General features: G+C 53.3%; 1 protein-coding gene across 2 annotated transcripts in view; it reads right to left on the bottom strand.

The window, feature by feature from the left end:
• PHF2 (PHD finger protein 2) overlaps nucleotides 1–12,450 on the bottom strand; it is an 87,358-nt gene extending 74,908 nt beyond the window's left edge. For both annotated transcript variants that reach the window (XM_049896570.1, XM_049896571.1), the window contains exon 1: nucleotides 12,286–12,450. In XM_049896570.1, coding sequence (XP_049752527.1) covers nucleotides 12,286–12,383 — 98 coding nt within the window. In that variant the 5' untranslated portion in view covers nucleotides 12,384–12,450. The remainder of the gene's footprint in view (nucleotides 1–12,285) is intronic.
• Between the last annotated feature and the right edge of the window lie 10,474 nt (nucleotides 12,451–22,924).

Below are 22,924 nucleotides of genomic sequence, written 5' to 3'. Positions count from 1 at the left end.
CAGAAGATGGGAAGTCACAGTGGGAGAGCGCCACCCAGTGCGGGGCACAGGTGGCCGTGAGCACGCAGGCCCGCCCCCACTCCCACAGTTTCAGAGTATAGAAATTTGCCCGGCCCCTTTCTCCAAAGCGGCTGAGGAGAGGTTGCCTCTAGCTGTCAGGCACTCAGGAAGAGAAAGTCCATGGGAACCAGTGGCAACTAACTCTCAAGTTTAACACATTCAGCAAGCAGGAGGCTTCAATGTAGACCTAACTCTCATCAGGCTCGAGACCACTGACCTGCTTCAGGCCAGGCCAGGGGCCTACCTGGTGCCCCACCCCTCAGGTCTAGAAAGCTGTCACAACACCCCCCTGCCTCTCCCCAGACCTTGGCTATCTGAGGATAGACTGGATCCGGTTGCACTTTCTGGATCTCTGCCAGATGCCAGGGCTCCTGAACCCAACCAGGCTGAGTCACGGCCCGCGGAGGCAGTCAGCCCAGGAGAACGATGAGGTGGGCCCTGGACAGGGAAGGGGTCCCTGCAGCCCCCGGTGCAGGCTGCCTTAGCCCTGTGTGGACATCCCCAGGAAGCACTTGCCAACAGCAGCTTCCCGTGGGGCCCAGCTTTCCCAGAGATGCCCGCCTGAACCTGCTCGATGGGGCTCTCTAAGGGGACAGTAGAGTAGTGCAGTCACAATGTGACAAGGAGACCTCGAGGTGTCAGTATCCACTTAGTCCTTCAGCTTGTCTGGATTGTCCCAGAGGGGGTCCACTGGGCCAGCTAAGCCCCTTGTCCCAGGCCAAACAGATCCCTCACACTTGGCACCCACGATGGTCAAGCACAAGACTATGTTGCCAGGTACTACTCCCCCGCCCACCACTGGCCCACACTCCTCCGAAACGGGCCCACCACAGACTCCCTGGTAATGCAGCCAGTCCTCAGCCCACCCTGTCCAGCCATCCTCAGCAGCTCCTTCTTCTGGTCCTCAGATGCCTTGTAAGGGGAAGGAGGCTGGGCTCGTGCACCCATGGTTCAGTTTGGGTGACCAGGTGAGCAGCAGAGCTCGGTATCCCAGGACCACCTCCCCACTTTGCCTTCACTTGCTGGCCTTGTGGCCCCCTAGGCCACCCCAGCACAGGCCCTGGGTGGACTCTGGCACTAGGCAGCCCAGGCTCCCTTTCTCATACTCTCCCCCCAGCTGCCAGGCCCTGGGCCAGTTATCCTCCTTGTCCTCACCTGGTACCCAGCCTGGCAGGGCTGTGGGGCAGCGGAGAGGATGCAGGTCCACCACCCAGCCCACAGCTCAGCACAGACTCCATACTCCAGGAGAGATGCACCCCCAGGTCTCCCTGCAGGCACCCTGGCTCCTGAGCCCCCCTGCAGAGCCCCATGCCCCTGAGGCCAAAGTGGTCCCTGGATATGTTCCCCCAGAAGCTCGCTGCTCCACACTTCCCATCCCTGACACCCCGTGCCCTCTTCTGAGCCTAGTGCCTCCCCAGCTCCCAACCTAGGGCAGCTTGACTAGTGCCTCCCACTCCATGCCAGCCCATCAGTCTCTTAACACCATTCATCCTGGCCTCCTCACTTTTTTGTGCTGGACTTGGGCAAGCTAATCTCCACGAACCTTGGTTTCCTCCTCCATCCCATGGGATGACTCCCTCAGCTCTCAGGGAGGCATAGAAGCCAGCAAGGGGGTACGCTCCACATAGCTGAGTGCTCCTGAATTTGTTCACTTACCCTAGCCCACACAGCCTGACCTATGCACCTCACCCACCATGGTTCCCTCAACAGTGAAGGGTTCAGCCAGGATGGGGTCCAACAGGAGGGAGTACAAGATGGAGACCCCACAGTACACGCATGGTTCCCACACGCACGGGTACAGGAAATGCCCAGCCCAGGTTCTGACACAGAGGCAAGACCCACAAACACTTATGGTGGAAAAAGGAAAATAGTGAACCCCCGCTCAGGTGCACAACAAGCACAGGGGGTGTGTGTGGGATGGATGGGGACTGATCTCTGGGTATACGTGCATCCGAAGTTCAGGGTCACCACAAAGTAGAAGGTAAGGAAGTAAAGGCACCAGCAGTGAGCTATCCAAAAAGGAAATCCAGAAAATAGTTCCATTTATAATAGCACCCAAAATAATAAAATACCTAGGGATAAATTTAACCAAGGAAGTGAAAGTCCTGTGCACTGAAAACTACAAAGCAATGCAGAAAGGAACTAAAGGAGACCTCAACAGATGGCACGACATTCCATGTTCACGGACCGTAAAACTCAATAACTGTTAAGAAGACAGTATTACCCACAGCAATCTATAGGTGCAACACAATTTCCATCAAAATTTCAAAAGCCTTTTTTGCAGAAGGAAACCCTGGTGGCATAGTGGTTAAATCCTACGGCTGCTAACCAAAGGGCTGGCAGTTCGGATCCACCGGGCGCCCCTTGGAAACTCTATGCGGCAGTTCTACTCTGTCCTATAGGGTCACTATGAGTCGGAATCGACTCGATGGCACTGGGTTTTGGTTTGGTTTTTGCAGAAACGGAAAAACCAATCCTCAAATTTATATGGAACTGCAAGGGGCCTCAAACAGTCAAAGCAATTTTGAAAAAGAAGAACAAAGTAGGAAGACTCACACTTCCTGATCTCAAAACATAATGTAAAGCTACACTAATCAAAACAGTGTGGTACTGGTATGTTATTCTGTGCCATGGAGCTGATTCCAGCTCATAGTGACCCTATAAGACAAAGAAGAACTTCCCCATAGGGTTTCCAAGGCTGTAATCTTTATGGAAACAGATTGCCATATCTTTCTCCAGAGGAGTGGTGGGTGAGTTAGAACTGCTGACCTCTGGGTTAGCAGCCGAGTGCTTAAACACTGTGCCACCAGGGTTCCTTGCCACTGGTATACAGACAGACATACAGACCAATATAATAGAACTGAGAGTCCAGAAATAAACTCGTATACCTATGGTTAGTTGATTTTTGTCAACAATGCTAAATTCATTCAATGGAGAAAGAACAGGGTCTTCAATAAGTGGTCCTGGGACAACTGGATTGTCACACGCAGAAGAATGAAGCTGGACTCATACCTCACATCATATATGGAAACTAACTCAGAATAGATCAAGGACCTATATGTAAGAACTAAAATCATAAAACTCTTAGAAGAAAAAACACAGGGGTAATGCTTTTGATTTGGCAATGGATTCTTAGATATGACACCAAAAGTATGATTAACAAAAGAATAGATAAATTAGACTTCATTATAATTAAGAACTTTTGTGCATCAAAGACATTATATAGAAAATGAAAAGACAATCCATAAAACGGGAAAAATTTTTTGGGAACCATATATCTGATAAAAGTTTAATATCCAGAATATATAAAGAACTCTTACAATTAAACAACAAAAAGTCAAACAACCCAATTAATAAATGGCAACAGACTTGAATAGACAATTCTCCAAAGAATATATTCAAATGGCCATTAAAGCCCATGAAGAAGAGATGCTCAACACCATTAATCACTAAGAAAATGCAAACCAAACTCACAATGAGGTACCACCTCACACCCACTAGGATGGCTATAATTTTAAAAAAAGGAAAATAACAAGTATTGGTGAGGACGTGGAGAAATAAGAACCCTCATACACCGCTGGTGGAAATGTAAAATGGTGCAGCCACTGTGGAAAAGTCTGGTGGTTCCTCAAAAAGTTAAATATATAATTATCAAATGACCCACTAACTCCATTCCTAGGTATAAACACGAAAGAACTGAAAACAGGAGCGCAAACAAATGCTGGTACACAAATGTTCATAGCAGCACTATTCATAACAGCCAAGGTGAAAATAATCCAAATGTCTATCAACATATAAATGGATAAACAAAATGTGGTATACAGTGACTAATTATTCAGCCATAAAAAAGAATGAAGTTCTGATATATGCTACAATGTGGATGAACCTTGAAAACATTATGTTAAGTGAAAGAAGCCAGACACAAAAGATCACATATTATATGACTCCATTTATATGAAATATCCAGAATAAGTAAATCCATAGAGATAGAAAGCAGGTTAGTGTTTGTCAAGGGTAGAGGGAAGGGGGAATGGGGAATGTTTAATGGGTACGGGGTTTTCTTTTGGGTGATGAAAATATTCTGGAACTAGATGGAAGTGGTGGTTGTACACTTTAGAATTGTTAATTGTCAATGAACTGTACACTTTAGGATGGTTAATTTTATGTGATAGGAAAATCACCTCAATTAAAAAAAAAAGATAAAAAACTGTTTTCTCCATTGCTAGAACAAATTCCACAAAGACCTTCAGTTCTGATGCTTTGAGATCAAGGCCAGTCACTGGCTACGATTAATGTGCGTATAAATGTTCTGTGGGTGATCCAGCTCTTTAGGGTCTTCAGGAGGGAAGTAAAGAGATCCTTCCTCTAAAGCACAGATGCCAAGCCCCATTCTGGAGGGCCCACAGCTACGGAGCCCCACTCACTAGGAAGCCAGCAAGGCCAAGAACCAAGGTGGGAAGAGACTGGGAATGAAGTTGGAGAGAAAGTGTGAGAGGGGCCAAGACAGAGATGCTCCTGTAAGCAAGAGGCAGCAGTGTTTCCAAGGGAGAGGATGACCACCACACACAGAGAGACGCAGGGGCAGCAGCACCAGGCTGCGTGGTGAGAGCCACGCAGTCATGAGGGGACCACCTTCCAATGGCCTCACTGCTGTAACAAAGTTTCTCAGACCATGTTGCATTTTTGCAACAGTGGACACAAATGAAGATATCAGCACCTGCACCCTTGCAGAGGGGAGTGTATTCACCTGCTGCTGGTTAGAGGGTGGTTGGATCAGGAGACTGCAACGGGTTGACATTTCTCACATGTGACATGTGTCATATGCCATGCTCCATTGTTCCTCCTCCCTCTGTTCTGGGTGCATGCCTGTGACATAGGGGTGATCACATGGCCTGTCCTGTCTACCATCCATGCTCCAAGTGAGGACCAACTAAGACAGGGAGCACAGGCTAACACCTTAAAGCACCACACAAACATCGGCTCCTGCAGCACTGCTCATCATGGTGAGCGTGGGGTTAGTTTTACCTACTACGCCCTGACTTTTTTTTAATAGACTTTATTTTTTTTGGAGCTGGGCTAACAGAAAAAGAGTGCAGAAAGTACAGAGAGCTCCCATATACCTCCTCCCCACTACACACTGTTTCTCCTGTTAACATCTTGACTTCCTGTGGTGCACTTGTTATAGCTGATGAACCAACACGGATACATTATTATTAACTAAAATCCACAGTTTACGTCAGGGTTCACTCTTAGTGTTGTCCACTCCTATGGGCTTTGACAAATGCATTATGATGTCATGTGTCTACCATTACAGCGTCAGACAGAACAGTTTCGCTGCCCTAAAAACGTCCTGTGCTCTACCTGTTCACTCCCCAACCCCCGAGCCCCTGGCAATCCCTGGTCTTTTCACTGAGTCTATAACTTTGCCCTTTCCAGGCTGTCACATAGTTAGTCTCATACAGTATAAGCCTTCTCAGCCTGGCTTCTTTCATTTAGCAATATGCATTTAAGGCCCCTCCATTTCCTTTCCTAGCCTGATAGCTACACCTTGAGTTTTGGGAGTTAGGTTCTTTCAGCACACTCCATAATGTGACATCATTTTCTGGCTGATGTCACTCCCAACTGTACATTTCCTCATTCTTTTGGAATAAGGACATGGCAAGACACCAGGAGGACAGAGGCAAGAGGATAGCCAAGAGAAGAGGTGTCCGGAGGTGCCAGTGTGCATACCACACCCCAAACCTTTGCCCAGATTTAGGCAAGGCCGTGAACTAGGAAACATCTGGAACTACATTCAAGGCCTGAATGGCCCCAAACAATGGGAGCCCAGTCCAGAGGCTTTACACTGAGCATGTTTCTAGCCAAATACTTTCAATAAAAACAGCCTGGCTATTAAAATGAGTCTCCCACCAAATTCCTTACTTCAAAACACACCTCCTTTGGAAGAACTGATAGGTAGGGACTTCTACTTTACCCTCCAGGAGAAGGTGGCGGGTCACTTTCCCCACCTCTTCCCGAACTTCTTAAACTCAGTCTCACTTGGGCACATGGTGAAAAGTCTTCATTTTAAAATGATTAATTGTTATTCCTAAACACTCCACAGCTCTATATCCATGTTTATCGGTCTCTTTTCCATCTCTTTTTAGGGATTAGAGGTTCTAGGATTTAATTGTCAGCTTTAATCACCTAGAGTTCAAAATTGAAAGTTCTGCCTCTGGCAGGTCCTACTTCCTTTCCCAGGATACACACATGCACACACATATATACACATACGCACACACACATGCACACTGTCACGCATACCTGTGTACACATGCAGACGCAAACGTACACATGCAAGTACAAACACACTCAGGCTGATCAATGACAGACCAGACACACTGAACACGGGCCTGGAGCCCCACTCAGTGTTTCCAGGCATCTCTAAGGGTTGAGGACTCCAAGAATTGGCTCCTGCCCCAAGGAGCTTATGGTTAGGTGAGGTGGGGGACATGACAAAAGTGCACAAAGGTCAACACAGTCCTGAGGTGCTGCCCTCCGTGGACATGGACAGGGCCCTAGATGGAGGGCAGGCCGAGCCCAGGTGGACGTGCAGTAATGGGAGGGCTCCATTCCAGGAATATCTTGTCAGCTCTATCTTCAGATCATTGCCAGAATCTGAGCCCCTTCCCCACTCCCCTGACATGCCTCCTCGCTAGCCTCCCTGCCTCCACCCTGGCCCCCAACTGTCCCCACAGCAGCCAGAGAGGTCTGTCAAAACCCAAGTCAGCTCACATCCCTCTGCTCAGAGCCCCCCGTAGCCCCACAGCTCTCAGAGAAGTCGAAGTACTGATCACACCTAATAGGCCCCCAATCTGGCCTCCCTGCCTTCTCTCACGTCCGACTCCCACAGCACCTGCAGTGCACTAGGGTCCACGTACATATGGCCCTTCTGGTCCTGGGTTTGTAATTCCGCCAAAAATACTGGTTGAGCCACAGTCCATCCGGTGATTGGTCTATTTTACTCACCTTGCAAGGACTGGCTGGTTTACTAGTCAGAAAGCTGGTGTGTAAAACCACCCAATAGGATTGAGTAACTTGAAGGGATTACTCAGTTTGTGGTCCTGCTGAGAGGGCCATGCCTGAAATTATATAAGCAGCCAACTCCACAGAGGTTGTGAGAGGGAAGGAGGGGACCTCAAGACCAAGAAGAGCCTGGAGCAGAGTGGTATGAACCCAGGGTTCCTGCGTGGAGAACCTTCTAAAACAGCTGTAATACCTCAGACAGTAAGAGGCCCAGAAGGGGCCCAATGGCAGAGCCTTCAGCTGAGAGGCCCAGAAGTCCCCAGTGGCAGAGAGCTGGCAGTGAGAGGGCCAGAATGGGCCTGGCAGCAGGGCGGAGGGCTGAGAGGGCCTGCACGGCTAAGTAGGTTGCTACACCGGCTATGAGGTGGGCCAGTTAGCAGCAGAGAGGCCAATGGCAGGGAGGCCAAAGGCAGAGAGGCCTGCCGGCAAAGAAGCCTGACAGCAGAAAACAGCTAACAGAGCTGAGCCGGCTGCTACACTGGCCATGAGCTGGGCCAGTTAGCAGTGGAGAGGGAGACGGGAGACAGCAGCTGAGAGCTGTCCTTGTTGAAAGCTGTCCTGCAGTGAAGAAGGGAGGGTGTGCTCTCTACTTCAGGGGAGCCTTCTAGACCTTGCACATGCGCTTCCTAACCCTGATTTCCCAGCTGTTCCTGTTACTTCCAAGTTGATTCCGATCCTGAATTGTAGCCTAATACCACCCTAGTAAACCACATAATTGTGAGCATGGTCTGTGAGTTCTGTGTAGCCATTGCAAAGAATTATTCAACCCAGCAGAGAGGTAAAGAGTGCCGTGGGGGGAACAGCTGGTGTCAGAGATGGTGAAGTTGGAGAGTGGCAGTATATCTGACCTCCACCTCGTAGGAACCAGCTTTGTGCTGATCCTGGTTCTCATCCCTCAGGAATTTAGGCAATTTCTTACCTCACATTACAGTACCTTATTCACATCTCATTACACTGCTATGAAATTCTCTATTTACAAGTCTGACTCCCCATAGGAGAGGTCCAGAAAAGGGCAAAGGGCCCACCCTATTACCTTAGGACCCGGCAGCCAGCACTGGGCCTCACACAGAATAGATGAGAAATGAATACTTACTGAGGAATAGAGGAAACTTTTGCCCCTGACATTACTTGCACATCACCTCTGGTTGCAAACACTTTAAAATCAATTTTACGAAAACCTTTGAAGTCTAATAGAACAAGAAGGCCAGGCAGCTATGGTTTAAGAAGTTTTGATACTTTGATGAAATCATTCCTGTTTCCCAAAGATAGAAATTCTTCATATTAGGCTGGTGACAGGTGATAAGCCTGGGTCATTAACCAAGAGCAACTGCTGCAGTCCTAGCACTGCAGGTGGGAGCAGGGCACTGGGTCTGGTCTCCTTCTGCAGAGGAAAAGCAAGGCGCAAGATGTGACCACAGTGCTTGGCCCAAGGGGCCTCGTACAAGGATGGCAGGTGCCAACCCCTATGCGGTGCCACACTTCCCTACCCAACAGAAAGGCCAGACACCTTGGGAGAGGACAGATCCCCCCGGCTTCTGTCTGCCACAAAAGTCATCCCTTCTGAATCAAAGCGTGCATTTCCAAAGCGACACTGCAAAGGCAGGCTGGTCTGGCAGTGTGCCTGGCCACTCCGGGGCCAGGCGGGGCTTCAGAGGAATCTTGTGTGGCCTTGGCGATAAGGCAAGTGAGGCATGGCACACACATGCCGGGAGTCACTCATCCTACACAGGGCTGCACACCCCCACGGACTGGTTCAGGGGTCAAGCTACTACGAATGATCGACTGTCCCCGGCCCAGTACGCCAGAGGGGTGCCTGGGAGAAGGCTGGGAGGAGGTGCTCTGAGGGCTTCCTGCTGAGGCCAAGAACCCTAGAAGCAAACTCTGCCCTAGAAAGCTGCTGTTCCAACCATGTTCTCAGCTGGCAAAGAGCCAGGAGTCGTCTCTAGCAAAGTGTAGCCAGTGTGAGAATGGGTGGCCTTAGAGACTATCCCTTGCTGCTCTCCCCAAAACGACCGGCAGGAGGAATGTGATGGGGCTGCAGGAGGGCACAGACTAGGGCACGTTATTGTAACAACTACGTGCTTGTTTTCACAGTCACTGTCTATGGCCAAAAACCAAAAACCCGTTCAATTTTGAGTCATAGTGACCCTACAGGACAGAGTAGAACTGCTCCATAAGGTTTCCAAGGAGCACCTGGTGGATTCAAACTGCGGACCTTTTGGTTAGCAAGTGTAGCATTTAACCACTACGCCACCGAGGCAAGTCATACTAATTTTCTATTTCAGGGAATGATAGGAAGTTTCCTTTAATAAAGAGAAAATTCACAAGACTAAGGAGACATGGCAATGAAATGTAATGTGGAATTCTGAAACAGAGATAGGGCATTACGTGGAAAAACTGGTCACATAAATCTGAATAAAATCTTTATTGATCTAAACTCAAGTTTCTGTAGTTTAGATCACCATAGTATCCCAATGTTGATTTCATGGTTTTGATAATGGTGCCGTGGTTACGTAAAACGTTAGCATTAGGGGAAGCCGGGTGCAGGGCATAATGAAACTGTACTATTTCTGTAACTCTTCTGTTAAGTCTAAAATTATCTCAAAATAAAGTTAAAAAATATTCAAAGTTTAAAAAGATGAGTTGACACATTAAAACATATGAAGTAAATAACAGCACAGGTGTCGTGCTAATCTGGCGATAATCACAGGACCCTGCGAGACTCTCTTCAGTTTGAGAGGCACGGGAGCACATCCTTCGCCTTCATTTTACAGATGAGGTCCCAAGAGATCAGGGGACTGGCCAAAGGTCGTGAGGGTCCTAACCCCTGACCCTTCTCCCTACTGCTGGCCCTGCCCTGAGCCACCCAAGGGGCTGGGGACTCCAGGAAGCTCCACTTTGGAAAGTGACAGTCAGACACGTGAGAAGACATCTCCCGCAGCAGAGAGGGAAGCACGGCCCCCTCTGACACCAGGGTCACCCCAAACAGCTGGGACTGAGTCTGCAGCAGATCAAATTCCTGCATCTGATCAAATCAAAGCCCTCGGATAATAAATTAAAAAAACGAGGAGATAAGGCCTCTCCCAAAACACAATCTTTAAGGTGTCAGGACTTGCCACACCTCCCTGTCTCTGCCTGGCCCAACACAGCAACTAAAATCAAACCCCTAGGCCTGTTCATGGCCCCTCTCCCCTTCCCTGGTGCTGAAGGCTAGCCTTGAGTGCTTCTGCCCAGAATGGGCCTCCCCTTCCCAACCCAGAGGAGAGGGTCCCCTTGGGCAGCAACATAAAAGGCCCCCAAGCCCCTCCCACCTTCCTCGGCCTGGGCTCTGGGAACTCAGCAAGGGGTGCCTGCTTGTGGGCGAGGCCCTGGGTGGGGTGAAAAGAGGGGGCCCCTCCTCTCTCAGAACTACTCTGGATCTGAGGTGTCCTCAAAGGCTCGAGGCAGGCTCACCCTTAGTCCGGCTCCGGCTTCCAAAGGGCCAGGTGTGGCTGTGCACGGGGGCACTGTTCTGGGAAGGGTCGGTACTCATGGCTCAGTCTCCACCGTTCAGGTGACCACCATCCTGCACATCCCCAGGGAGGTGGCAGGGGTGTCCCCACTGACACAGTGCCCACCACACTGTGTCCCCGTTTCAGCACTCGACCAGAACTGGGGCAGTGCTGACAAACACAGGCAGGTACTGCCACACCCTAGCCACCTGTTTCCCCACGGTGAGCGGTGAGCCGGGAGGACTAGATTAAAGGTGCTGCCTATTTTAGGGGCCAATCGCAGAGACCCAGGATTAAAGCCAGCAGAAGCATGTCCTCCCAGTAGGACCAGGACCTCAGCACTACACAGCCCCTTTCCCCTCACCCTGCCCCTGGGGTCTGAGACTACAGCCCCAGAGTGCGTCCAGCCCCGGCCAGCCCTGCTGGGTCCTCTTTGGGCACAAACATCCCACAGGCAAAGTCGGATGCGAGAGAACCTGTTGGAGCAGTTTGGGCTCACAGTGTCACCTCCTCTTCCTCCTCCTCCATTTACTTCTGGGTGGGAAGGGGCCTAGGCTTTTGAAAACTAGGCACAGGGCCAGGTCATTGCCACCGGCAAGGGCCAAGAGGGCTGGGCGTTCAGTCTCTCCAAGCTTTACTTGCCCACCCCCCTCCCCAAAGGACCAAGTTAAAACCGGAATGTCCCTCTCTGGAACAGCGAAGAGAAACGGATTAAAACGAAGGCCGGGGAGGAGGCGGCAAAGCCACATCACCCCCCCCCCGCCCACACACACACACACACACACACACACACACACACACACACGCACACACTATCTGTCACCAACACCCCTAACAGTGACGGCAGGCCAGTCCAGTAGCCTCACTGGCAAGGGGAGGGTCCTGCCCGCCGGGACGAGGTCCCGGGAGCTCACGGGCCTGCCTGAGAGTGGGCGCGCCCTCGCTCAGACCTCCGGCGCCCCAGCCCGCCCGTGTCGGAGCCCGCCAGTCGCGCCCCTCCAGGGACCCGCGCTGGGCTGCGCGCCCGCTTCTCCCGGCCCTGGCCGGCCCGAAGCCCGCGCAGGGAAAGTTCCTGCAACTTCGCAAGGGGAGGAGACGGGCGGGGGGGGAGGACGGGGCGCTGGGCCTGGGCCTCGGGTCGGCGCCGCGCGCCCGGCCGCGGCGTCCTGATATGTCCGGCGGCTCCCGGGCCGGCCCGACTTGTCCCCGCGGCGCCCCCAACTTAGACCCGGGCGCCGTCCCCGCGCTGCGGCCCTAGCAGCGCGGCCCGGGCCGGCCTCTAGGCGCGGAGCGGCGCCCGGGCTCGCAGCCCACCACCCCTGTCCACCGGGCCTCGGCTTTTGTGCGCGGTCCGCAAGGGTCCCCGGCCCCGGGAACGTCTGCGTGGGAAGCCCAGCCCCTGGGCCCAGCGCCCCCGCTCTCGGCACAAAAGGGTGCGTGGCCCGCGGCAACAGTCCCATCGGCCCCGGGCGCCCCCCAAAATGTGTCCGAGCCGACCAGCTGCCGGCAGGCGCTGCCATCGCTCGCGTCCGCGGGCAGGGCCTGTGGGGCGGGCGCAACGGCCCGGGGACGCAGGGCTGGTCCGCGCGGGTCGCAGCGGGCCGAGCCGGGCCCGGCGGCGGACAATGCGGCGGGCCGCCGGGGCGGGGACGCCGGGCCGCGCGCTCACCTGCCGTGGAACCAGTCCTTGCAGGCGTCGCACTCGATCATGAAGCGGGTAACGTCGTAGGGGAGCCGGCAGATGCAGTACACAGGCACCGTCGCCATGTTAGCTGCGCCGCGCCGCGCCGCCGCCTCCGGCTCGCTCCGCCGCCGCTGCGCTCGGCCCCGCTGGCGGCGGCCTCGGGTCGGCCGCGGCGGGCGGGCGGGCGGGCAGACGGGCGCGGGGCGGGGGGCGAGGGCCGGGAGCACCGCCTCAGCCGCCGCCGCGGCCGCTCAGGCGGGTGCCGCCGCCGCCGCCGCCGCCGCGCTGGGAGGGAGGGCGGGCGGACGCCGCCGACAAACAGGCTCCCGCCCGGCGCGGGGCGCCCGCGGCCACACAATGCCGCCGCGCCGAGCCCGCGCGGCTCCGGCCTGGCCGGCGGGGTCGCTCGGGATCGCAGCGGCGGGAGCCGCGCGCAGGCCGGGCGGGGGGCGCAAGGACGCGAGTGTGCGCGGGGGGATCGGGCTGCGCGCGGGGACACAAAAGGGAAATGGACGCGCGGGGGCGGCGGGGCGGCCGAGTCGGCGGCGGGGAACCGCGGCCCCACCGAAGGGACCCCCGGCCGCCGCGCGGCCTCTACGTCAGCGGCCCGGGTGGCGCCGCCTCCGCGCCCCGCCCGGAGCTCCCCGGTTCCGCTCCGGCCCAGGCCCGCGGGGATCCCAGGCCCGGCCGCTGATCGGGCGGGGCGCGCAGGCGGGAAGCGGCAGCGGCGGGCGCCGGAGCCTGCGGAGCCGCGGAAAAGGTGGGCCGGGAGTCCGGGCGCGGGAAGAGCGGCGGAACGCTCTCGTTCGGCCGCCCGGCACAGAAGCAACTCCTGAGCCCTAACTTTGTTGGGGTTGGGCTTGCGACCCGCGGCGGGCAGGGGGAACCAGGGGGATTCCCTGGCCGCTCGTCCCGCCGCCTCCTTCCCTCCCGCCTTCCCGACCGAGTTTCTGGTTCAAATACAACTTCCCCCTCTGCGCTCCTTCCTGGCTCCAGACGGCCCGCCCTTCTTCACATGACCCCCCGCCCAAGGTGGGCACCTCCTGGGGGTGGCAGCCCGGGCTCCCGGCGGACTCCCAGATGCTCGGCCCAGACAGGCCCCCGGGGGAGCGCGCTTGTCCCGGTTTCGTTCCGTAAAGAGAGAGCGAGTCCTTGGAATTTGAGTCTCTCCAGAGCTCCCTGGACCCGACCAGAAGCCCTGGTTAGAGCCCCCAGGTGACCTAAGAAATGGGGAGGAAAGCAGGCCCGGTATCTGCATTCTTGTCTCCCAGAGAACGGCGTCCCGGCTGGTGGCTGGTGGCAATTAGGGTGGGAGAGCGAGAAGGAGGGACCGACCGACGAGGAGGTTCTGCGATGCTGCTGGCACCTGCAGCCTTTGTCCTGGAAACGACTCATCGCAGGTGGTCGGGCTTTTAGTGGGGGGGGGGTACCCCCAGCTTTGAGGGTCTCTTGCAGGACCCTTCCCCAGCTGCTGTATCCTTAGGGCCTCCGTGCTGGACGGCCACAGCTGCAGGGGATCCAGGGGTGCTAAGACTCAGTAGGAACCTTCCCCTCTGACCACTGATCAGTGCTCTTCATTACCCCAGCTTTCCCTGTCCTCCATCAGCAACATCTGCATAATGCAGGGGGGTGCCAGTAACCACAGACATACCAGACTCTGAGGACCTTGGAGGCCACCTGGTCCAGCAACACCTCCCAGCACCCTTGACCACAGCCCCTTGGTGATCACCCTGCTTTGGCCTGCAGTGGCCCTGTCCTAAGGGGCAGGTAGCTCAATGACAGTCAGTCATCTTGAGTCTGAATCTGCCTCCTGTATTTGCCACCCCTCCTCAACAGGCCCCCAGCAGGCTCAGGGCCTTAGCTGGGAGGGCTCTGCATGAAGAAGATGAAGGTGGCAGGATGGGGGGGGGGGAGCAGGAGATGGAGGGGGGGAGGATGAGATCCCTACCCAATACCTCTCACTCCTCTGGGAGCTGTCCATCCAGGAGTAAGGACATCCTGCCTTCATTCCAGCTGTCACCCTCCTGGTTCTGGGAAAGGAATTGCAGATTAAGCCACCATCCACCATTAACACATTCGTGGGGATTAGTGCAGATAAATAGTGCTCTGCCGAGAGAGCCGATGGGTTATCAGAGCCTGAGATGAGGTGCAGAGGGCCAGTGCTGAGGTGGGCACCTCACCTCCCCCCTCACAGCAACACTGAAGCAATTAAGTGAGCAGGGCCTGATTCTCAGATGTATCAGTCAGTCACTAAACTAGAAAGTCCCAGAGGCGGCTCTGAGGCAGGAGACACCCTGAGTGGCAGTCCAGGCTCTGCTGTTAACACCCAGGTCACCTCAGGCGATCCTCAGTCTGCTAACACTTCCATGTCCTTGTTCATAAGTGATGATAATAGTTGCCCATGCTAACCAGCTTTCTGTAAGGATTTACAAGTACTAAACCAGCTGTTTGTAAGTACTTAGCATATTACCCGGGTCATGATAGCTATAGTTACAGTCAACACTCACATTGATGCTGTTAGGGCAGCATTTCTGTGCCATTTTACAGAGTAAAAACTGAGGCTAAAGCAGTTAAATCACAGCTGGCTGGTAAGAGGGAGGAGCGAGGGAGGAACCACTCTTCTCCTACACCTGGGCCTGTGCTGCCCGCCTTGGTCATCTCCCAGGCACCATGGACACGCCTGGGAAAGCCCATCCACCCTCTCACCCAAGTCAGGTACGGGCCAACCTCTGCGGTGCCCCTCTGTCCACCCTGCCCACCTCATCCCACCCCTGCCCTCAGATGGGCCGCCTGCCTCCAGCCATGGCTGCCTGCAGCTACTCTTGGGCATGATGTTGAGGGTCTTCCATGTTATTCAAACACCTCCAGCAGCTCCCTATAGATCAAATAAATTAGATAAAGTAGAGCAGGGCTCTTTGGGGACGCCACACTCTCCCTCTAGCTGACTTCTCCACACCATCCTAATGTTATCTCCCAACAGAAAAGTCTTAGTTTTCTCCACCTCCTCCCAGTCATCTCTAGCTCGGTCCCTCGTTCACTCATGTAACAAATATTTGTTGAGCACCTGCCTACTGTATGCCAAGCAGTGTCCTAGAACCGAGGGCTCAGCAGAGTCCCTGCTCTCGTGGACCAAGGAGAGGAGGAGGGCACAGTGATAAGGGGAAGGCTGGCACAGAGGAGGGGGACAGGGAGTTCAGAACCCAGAAGGGGAGCTGGGAGCAGCCTGGAGGGCTGAGGCAGTGCAGGGAGAGTAAGTGAACATTCTCATGCCTGGCCCTCAGACAGCGGAAGGCCCAGAAAGCATGGCGGTAGCCCGGGAGGTTCAGACACCAGGCTGGCCATGGCCTCATCTCTGGCCCACCGTGCCTGGACTCTCCCAGCCCTGATCTCTTGCTCAGGAACTTTCTCTGACGGACTGCCTTTGCCTCCGAATCTGCCCGCCAAGGCTTTCCCATTTCTCCGGGTAAGCTTAAATTCCGTACCCACTGGTCTACAAGCACCAGGAGCCTACCGCAGGCCCCCGGTGGCCTGACGTGCTGCAGGTGTAAAGCAGGTGGGCTCACAGCTTCCCCCACCCTCGGGCCCCAATGGGAGCTCCACACACACTGCTTCAAGCCTTGAGGACACAGACGTGTCTCTTCACTTTATACCGATTTGGGAAACACATGTTCCGACACATGCTATTCACACATACACCCATCCGCTTATCCATTCAACAGACTGGGCTGAAGGCCAGGTGCAGGGAAATAAGGCAGACACTCCAGCTCCCAGGAGCTCATATGCCAGAGTAGGTGGGACACAGCTACCTGAATAACAACATTTAAAGCCATGATAAATGCTACAAGGAAATAAGGTGATGCGGGCATGAAGCAAGCAATGGCAGGTGGGAAGGGAGATAGGAGAGCCAAAGGAAGCCTGATTATGTGAATGAGTTGATGAAGTTAAAAGACAATGAACTAGTCTAATTCTATGAGCTGAACCGAATGGGCCCTGCAGATGGGAGTGGGGACAGGAGCAGGGTTCTGACGGCCCCCATCTCCCAGGCAGTGCCATTGCTGGTGACCAGATATATTGCTGTCCAGACTGGGACCGTTTGGGGAGTAAAAAGGGTGCTGTTAGTAACATACCAGACAGGGGCAAACAGGGTGAGGGTGACCCAATGCCCCCACGCTGAGGGTAGACATGCTCAAATGCCAGGAAGGGCACATGGGTGAGGAGTGGGTGGCTCTGCTGTGGGCCCCACTCTGCCATTTGCTTCATGAGCTGACAGGGCTGGGTGCCAGACACTGCACTGGGCACACCTCACAGGGCTGCCCCAACCCATCTTTCAGGGCTTAGAGACTTCCCTTGACACCTTTCTCCCACCCCCTGCCTGTATAAGTTTCCTCTTCCCTCTGCACTTTTCCTTCACAGAATGTAATACAAATGTTGTTGAGCTTTTACCTGGATTTTTTCTTGTGTACATGTGTACTTGTGTGCCCTTCCCTCCTAGGGTGAAGCTCCTCAGTGCAGGGGGCTCAATTTTGTTCATGACTGTGCCCTCGGCAGCACCAAGCACAGTGCCTGCCCACGGTAGACCCTCTGCAGAGTGAACAACAGATAGATATCTGTGAGTCCCTGTGTCAGGGGAGATCTGGAGTCCTTGTTTCCAGATGCACGGTTTTGGAAACACTTGCGTAGGGTCCACCGTAGCCTCTTGGTCAAATATCAAGTGAAGACAAGCTCCACAGCCTGAAACCCACCGTCCACTCCACGGAGAGGCAGGACCAGAGCTTTTATCCCCAGGTGATTCATTCCAGAAGGAATCCTCCACATTCTGGTCAGCCAAGCCCCCTTCCATCACTGTTCTGGGCTTTGAGGAAAAAGAAATGTGTGCAGCCCAGAGCTAAGTCACCCTCCCAGGGCTCTGGAGTCTGCTGGCGGTGGCCCTGCTGTGAGTTCAGAGATGCCTGCACAGCATAGTGTCTTCACTTGTGAGGAAGAAGGCACGAAGGTGAGCCCTCAAGGGGAGCTGCCCCAGGCTCACCTACAGCCTGCCCTGTCAGGGAGGGAATAGCGCATGGAGCGTGGCTTTACCTGGTGTTCGTGGAGGAGCAAATGGACACATGAGGAGGTCACCAAGGGCAGTGCTGAGGGACCTGGTGGGCAGGCCGCAGCAGGAGAGGCCTCTACAAGAGTCACACCACAAAATGGTGAGCTAAGTAGCAAAGAAATGTCCCTCCCAGGTGTGATGGGGACCAGCGATAAATTCATGCAGCGCAGGACTCAGAAGGATTGTTGTTAGTTACCGAGCTGGCTCTGACTCATGGAAACCTTACGTGTAATAGAACAAAACCTTGCCCGGTCCTATACCATCTCCATGATCTTTGACATGTTTGAGCCCATTGCTGTGGCTGTTGTGTCAATTCATCTCATGGAGGGTTTCCCTTGTTTTCACTGTATATGTGTACTTTACCAACCATGATGTCCTTCAGGAGAATTGAGGGCAGAATAAAATTGAGGGAGAACTCTTCCTAAGGGTGTCCTCCATACTGAAAGAATGTGCGCTCTAATCTCTGCACCATGAAGGGCAAGGGCAGGCCTGCTTTGAAGTGGGAGGAAGCTCCTGGTGGGGGGTGGGGGGTGTGTCCTGGAAGGCCAAGTGCACACAGCTGCCCCAGTCAGGTCCCTGAGGGAGGGCAGCTCTGAGGAAGAGCCTGAAGGTGTGTGGGGGGAGGGGCGGGGGGCACCTGAGCCTGCACTCCTCTGCCCTGCAGGTGATGATGCCTATGAAGACAGATAGTGAAGACAGCTCCTCAGCATCTCGCTTTTGGTCTGATTACTTTTTGAAATCATAAAAGAGCCATGAGGGACCTCAGAAATTCTCTGTCAATTGAAAGATGAAGAAACTGAGGGCAAATTAAGCACAGGAGGGAAAATGTTCACCCTCACTAGAAAACAAAATAATGCAGATTAAAATGAGAAACCCGTTTTTCTCTGTCAGACTAGCAAAGACAACCGTGGTGATTGTCCGTCCCCACGCTGGTGGGGTGCAGGGTGGCTCTCAGACAGCAAGGGTGTGGACATGTGAAAGGAGGAATATCTTCATCCTCCTCACCCAGGTCTCCGCCAGGAGTGCTTAATCCTTTACTCTCAGGAACTCCAGGGCCCACAGTCCTTTAGCTAGGGGAACTGGGGGGACCTCACAGCCCCTCTGCCTACGCCCACCCTGAAGCCTTCAGTGGGGACCATCATACGAGGATGCCCTGGCCTGGCTGTTTCTCCCACACTCCTAGGGCTTCTCCCCGCCTGCTCCCGGGAGCAGACTTTCCGCCCAGCCCCTCCATGTGGTCCCAGCCTGCTTTTCTGCACCTTCTCCTTGCTGGGTCTAGGCCAGGATGCACCTCCTCCCAGAGCCCTCCCTGGCCACTGCCCCAGCCCAGTGTGCTCTCCCATCACCCTACTCATTCCCCTCATTTTCTTGTCTGAGATATTCTTATTTGTGTACATGCCTATTGTCTTTCTCCCTCATGAAAATGTCCACTGTCTGCTCTGTCATCTGCGGCCTGGTATGGGGGCTGACCCAGGTGAGACCTCATGGACATCCAACAACGGTGGTGCTACATGGATTGACGGTTCGGCACTCTTGAGTCCGTGTAGCTAGGGTAGAACATGTAACGGCAGGGAAAGATACGCATAAAATGTTGCTATGAGAAAAAAGGTGACACAATATGTATGTGCAGTATGATTGCATTCTAGAGAGGCACACACACACTGAGACACACACACACAGAGGCACATGCAGACACACACGGACACACACAACCACGCACACACACAGAGACCCAGAGACACACAAACTCATACACACGGACACATAGATACAGAGACACACAGACTCACACACAAACACACACAGACACACATAGATGCAGAGACACATACACAGAGACATATAGACACACACGGACACACAGTCACACACACACACACACAGTCACATGTATATTGCGTTGGAAAGGAAAGACAAAGACCCACTGCTGACACCAGGCATCTCAGGATAGGGTGACTAGTGACTTTTCTTTTTTGCTTATCTGTATTTTTTTAAACTTACCATAATAAACACATATTACTTTTGAAATAGGAAAAAAATCAATAAAAGCAATTTTTACAAAGGAAGGAAAAAAGCAGTCAGCCTGGGAGAGAGTAAATTGACCAAGGACACAGAGCTGCCAGGGGCAAGGCTGGCACCACAGTCCAGGCCCTGAGCCCAGCCACGTGTCCCTTCGTTTATTCCAGGAAGGGCACTCTGCCTTCCCTACCATTCCAGCGATGTGTCCCCAGCACAGTGTGGGTCCCCAGCTTCCTGTGTAGCCCCGCAGTCAGTGACCTGAAGCCGCCAGCCCCCTCCTGCCTTTCCTCTCTCCTCCCTAACCAGGCCTCCACTGCACAGGGCGCCAGGAGCTGCGTGGAAGGCAGGCCTTGGAGCTGGAAGGCCTGGGTTGCGGCCCAGGTCCTCACTGCTGAGCCGCCTTGACCACTCTGCTTGCCTCTGGCCTCAGGTGCCTCACCTGTAGCATTTTAAGCTGTCTGCGTGCAGTGTGAGCCCTGTGGAGGGAGCGCCTGCTTTTCGGGAGGACTGAAGGAGGCAGCCTAGATCCCTGGAGATTACTGTTTCACCCTGCTGGGGCTTTATCATGCAGAAATCTATTCCCTCTTCCCTCTCCAAGCCAAAAGGCTGCTCTGATTGGTTTGCTGGTTCTCAGGTAGGGGGGACTGCCCCAGGGGACAGAGTGGAAATGTGGGGTATTCTGGATTGGCGCGAATGGCATCTGGTAGGTAGAGGCCAGCAGTGCTAAAAACACAGCCTCCTGTAGGACACATGCCAGGTGTTTGGGTCTGCTCCTGAATTAAACCTGCTCCCCTCACAGAAAACATCAGCCTTTTGACCAGTCCTTCCAGGAATGTGGCCTAAGTTGTAAGCCGTCCCTGGCCTCCCACTGCCTTCCCATTACGTGGGCCAAGGGCTCAGCAGGTTCTCGAGATGCTGGGCAGTTCTCGATTGTGTGGACAGAGCATGTGCTGCGGGCTCTGGGCGCTGAGGTGGACCACGGGGACAGGAAGGAGCCTGTCTCACCCGCTCCCTTACACCACAAGAAACTGTTCACCTCCAGGTGCTAGGGAGGGCGGGCTCAGAGCCCGCATGAAAAATGGTTGGGGAAACCAAAGTGATTTACCAGAGATTTATCAGGGAGGGGAAGAAGAGGCATTAAAGCTGCTGTTTCCACACAGGGCGGTCTAGGGAGCTTCACCAGAGGGACACGGAGATGGCTCAGGGCAGGAGCCCTGGTCAGTGCCGGGTGCCAGACCCACCCTTCAGACCCCACCCCCAGGAACCTCAGGCCAGTCCACGCGCCAGCATGCTCCCCTGTAGCTTGGGCTCATCTTCCGGTTGGGTAAAAGGATTCAGAAATGGGATGTGGTGAAGTACGTATTCATTGCCTGGCACATTAGCCTGACACTGGTAATGATACAAATATATGAAGCCTGAAAGGTAACTGAAAGTGATGTCTCAATGCCACTGCAGCCTGCCTTTAAAGGAATGTATTACAGTATGGAAGGTGAGGTCCCAAGTCTGCGTTAAGCCTAGGAATGAGACAAGGGGCCAAATGTGGCAGTACTTATCTATCCCACACTGAATATGGGTGACATGGGCATTCTGGTCACTCGAGGACAGGACTCCTGTGAAGGGGAATCAGGCCTGTGGGTTTTTCTTTCATGGTCTGGAGGAAATACCCTCTTTCAAGACTATCCATGTCCACCCCTGAGCAACCTGAAGGATTTCAGTGTGGCATCCTAACTAGGCCTCCAGCCCGATCCCCATGGCCCGGGCCAGGCAGGGCCGGCTGTCTCCAGGTCTCTGGTTTCCAGCTTTAGAGCTAACAGCACACTCCTCGCCTGTCCCCGGAGCACAGTCCAGGAGCCGTTGGGGATTCTAGGGGGATTTTGTTGTGCTTCTGGGCACTGGTTTTACGGTCAGCTAGGCAAGAGCACCTCTGCCAGCTCTGTGCTGGCGAGGGACACAGGAGAAGGGGGAGAGAAGTTGGAGGTGGGTGTGAGGAGCAAAGGAGAAAGCACAGGCTGCACTTGGCACAGCACACAGCCAGCCTGTGGTCGGATGCGTTAACCCCCGCCCTCCCGCCTCTCCGGGGCCCTGCTTGTTTTACCACCCAAGGTGATGGCTGACAACACATTCCCAAAGAAGCATCAAAGACAGCAGGAACCTACACTGCAACCCAGCGCCACCTTTCTGAGCAGGGAGCCTCTGGCTGCCTTCGGTGGCCCATCCCAGCTGCTAGGTGAAAGGCCGTTCTGGCAAGCCTGTTTTGGCAGATTCGTGGCCATTTCTGAGATTCTTTCCTTAATTATTGAGGTAACACAAATGCCCTTTGGCCTTTTACTCTTGGAGTTGCCCTAACCTTACTTCTCTACTCAAACCCCACTCCTTTATGGTTCCTTGTCCAACTCCATGCCAGGAAGCAGTGAAGGCATGGTGGCTCCACTCCTGCAAATTCTAGATGACTTTTGGGAAGATAAGCTCAGCACTGTTCCCCTGGGGAGGACCTTGTCCGCAAGGCCCGTTCAGAGTCATGCACACTCCTTTTATCTGCCACTGACAAGGGAGCCTACAAATCAAAGTAACAGAATCCAGTGGTGCTGTTTATGGGGTTTCTAGAATTGACAACACACGAAAAAAAGCTCTACTTCATACTAGTTGCAGAGAAGAGCTGTAGGCCAAAATCAACGGCATGAAGAACAGGCTACACATCTAACACTGGCTTTTAAAACATGGTTTAATCAGGATCAAATTTATTTCTCTCCCAGGGCTTTAAAAAAAAATTCTATTTCTACGCTAATTCTATTTATTTCATAAGAGAATGCCCTCTCTATCCCTTTGGTTGCATTAAAATTAACTATGAAACTGAAACGTAAGTGTCAGCATAATTTTCATATTAACGACGTATTAATGTTTCTGTAGTGCTAGAAGCCTGGAATTACTTTAAAGGGGCAAAATATTCCTAAATGTTGGTTGCCTGACCAAGGCTTTAAGCAGCTGTTTCAATGTGTATTAGACCTCAATAAAATGTACATTTTTATAAGCGAATTTAAAAGCCACACTATACTTTATACTAAAAGAATAAAGATTTTTATTAAGCATTGTAAGTTGCATTCAATAGCCTTCAAATACACCACACCACAATCCGTCTACAGTCAATCAAACCCAACAGCAGTTCATTCTTGCACAATCCATGAGTTAGGGCAGAACTCCCCTCAACTTACAGTAAGTTCCTATCAGCTCTGGCGGGCGGGGGCTGGGTCACACCTCAGTTCTGGTCACTAATGTGTGATGAAGAGCATCAGGAGAATTATATGAGAACGAATGAGAAGTGATTCTGATCTCAAAGTACATTGTTTGGAAACATTAACAGAAACATCAAAATGATATAAGAATACCTGCTTCTACTAAAATTCTTGATGGGAAAGTTCTCAAGAACAAGCAATTTGTTTCTTGCTACAGAAGGGGGGGGTAGTTTTTTTTTTTTTTAAAGATCAAAGGTTTTTTTTTCTTCACAGAATTTCATAT

This window comes from Elephas maximus, chromosome 9 (genome assembly GCF_024166365.1).
Source record: "Elephas maximus indicus isolate mEleMax1 chromosome 9, mEleMax1 primary haplotype, whole genome shotgun sequence".
Classification (NCBI taxonomy): domain Eukaryota; kingdom Metazoa; phylum Chordata; class Mammalia; order Proboscidea; family Elephantidae; genus Elephas; species Elephas maximus.
Note: the sequence above shows the minus strand (reverse complement) of the source record. Positions and strands in the feature narration are given on the sequence as shown.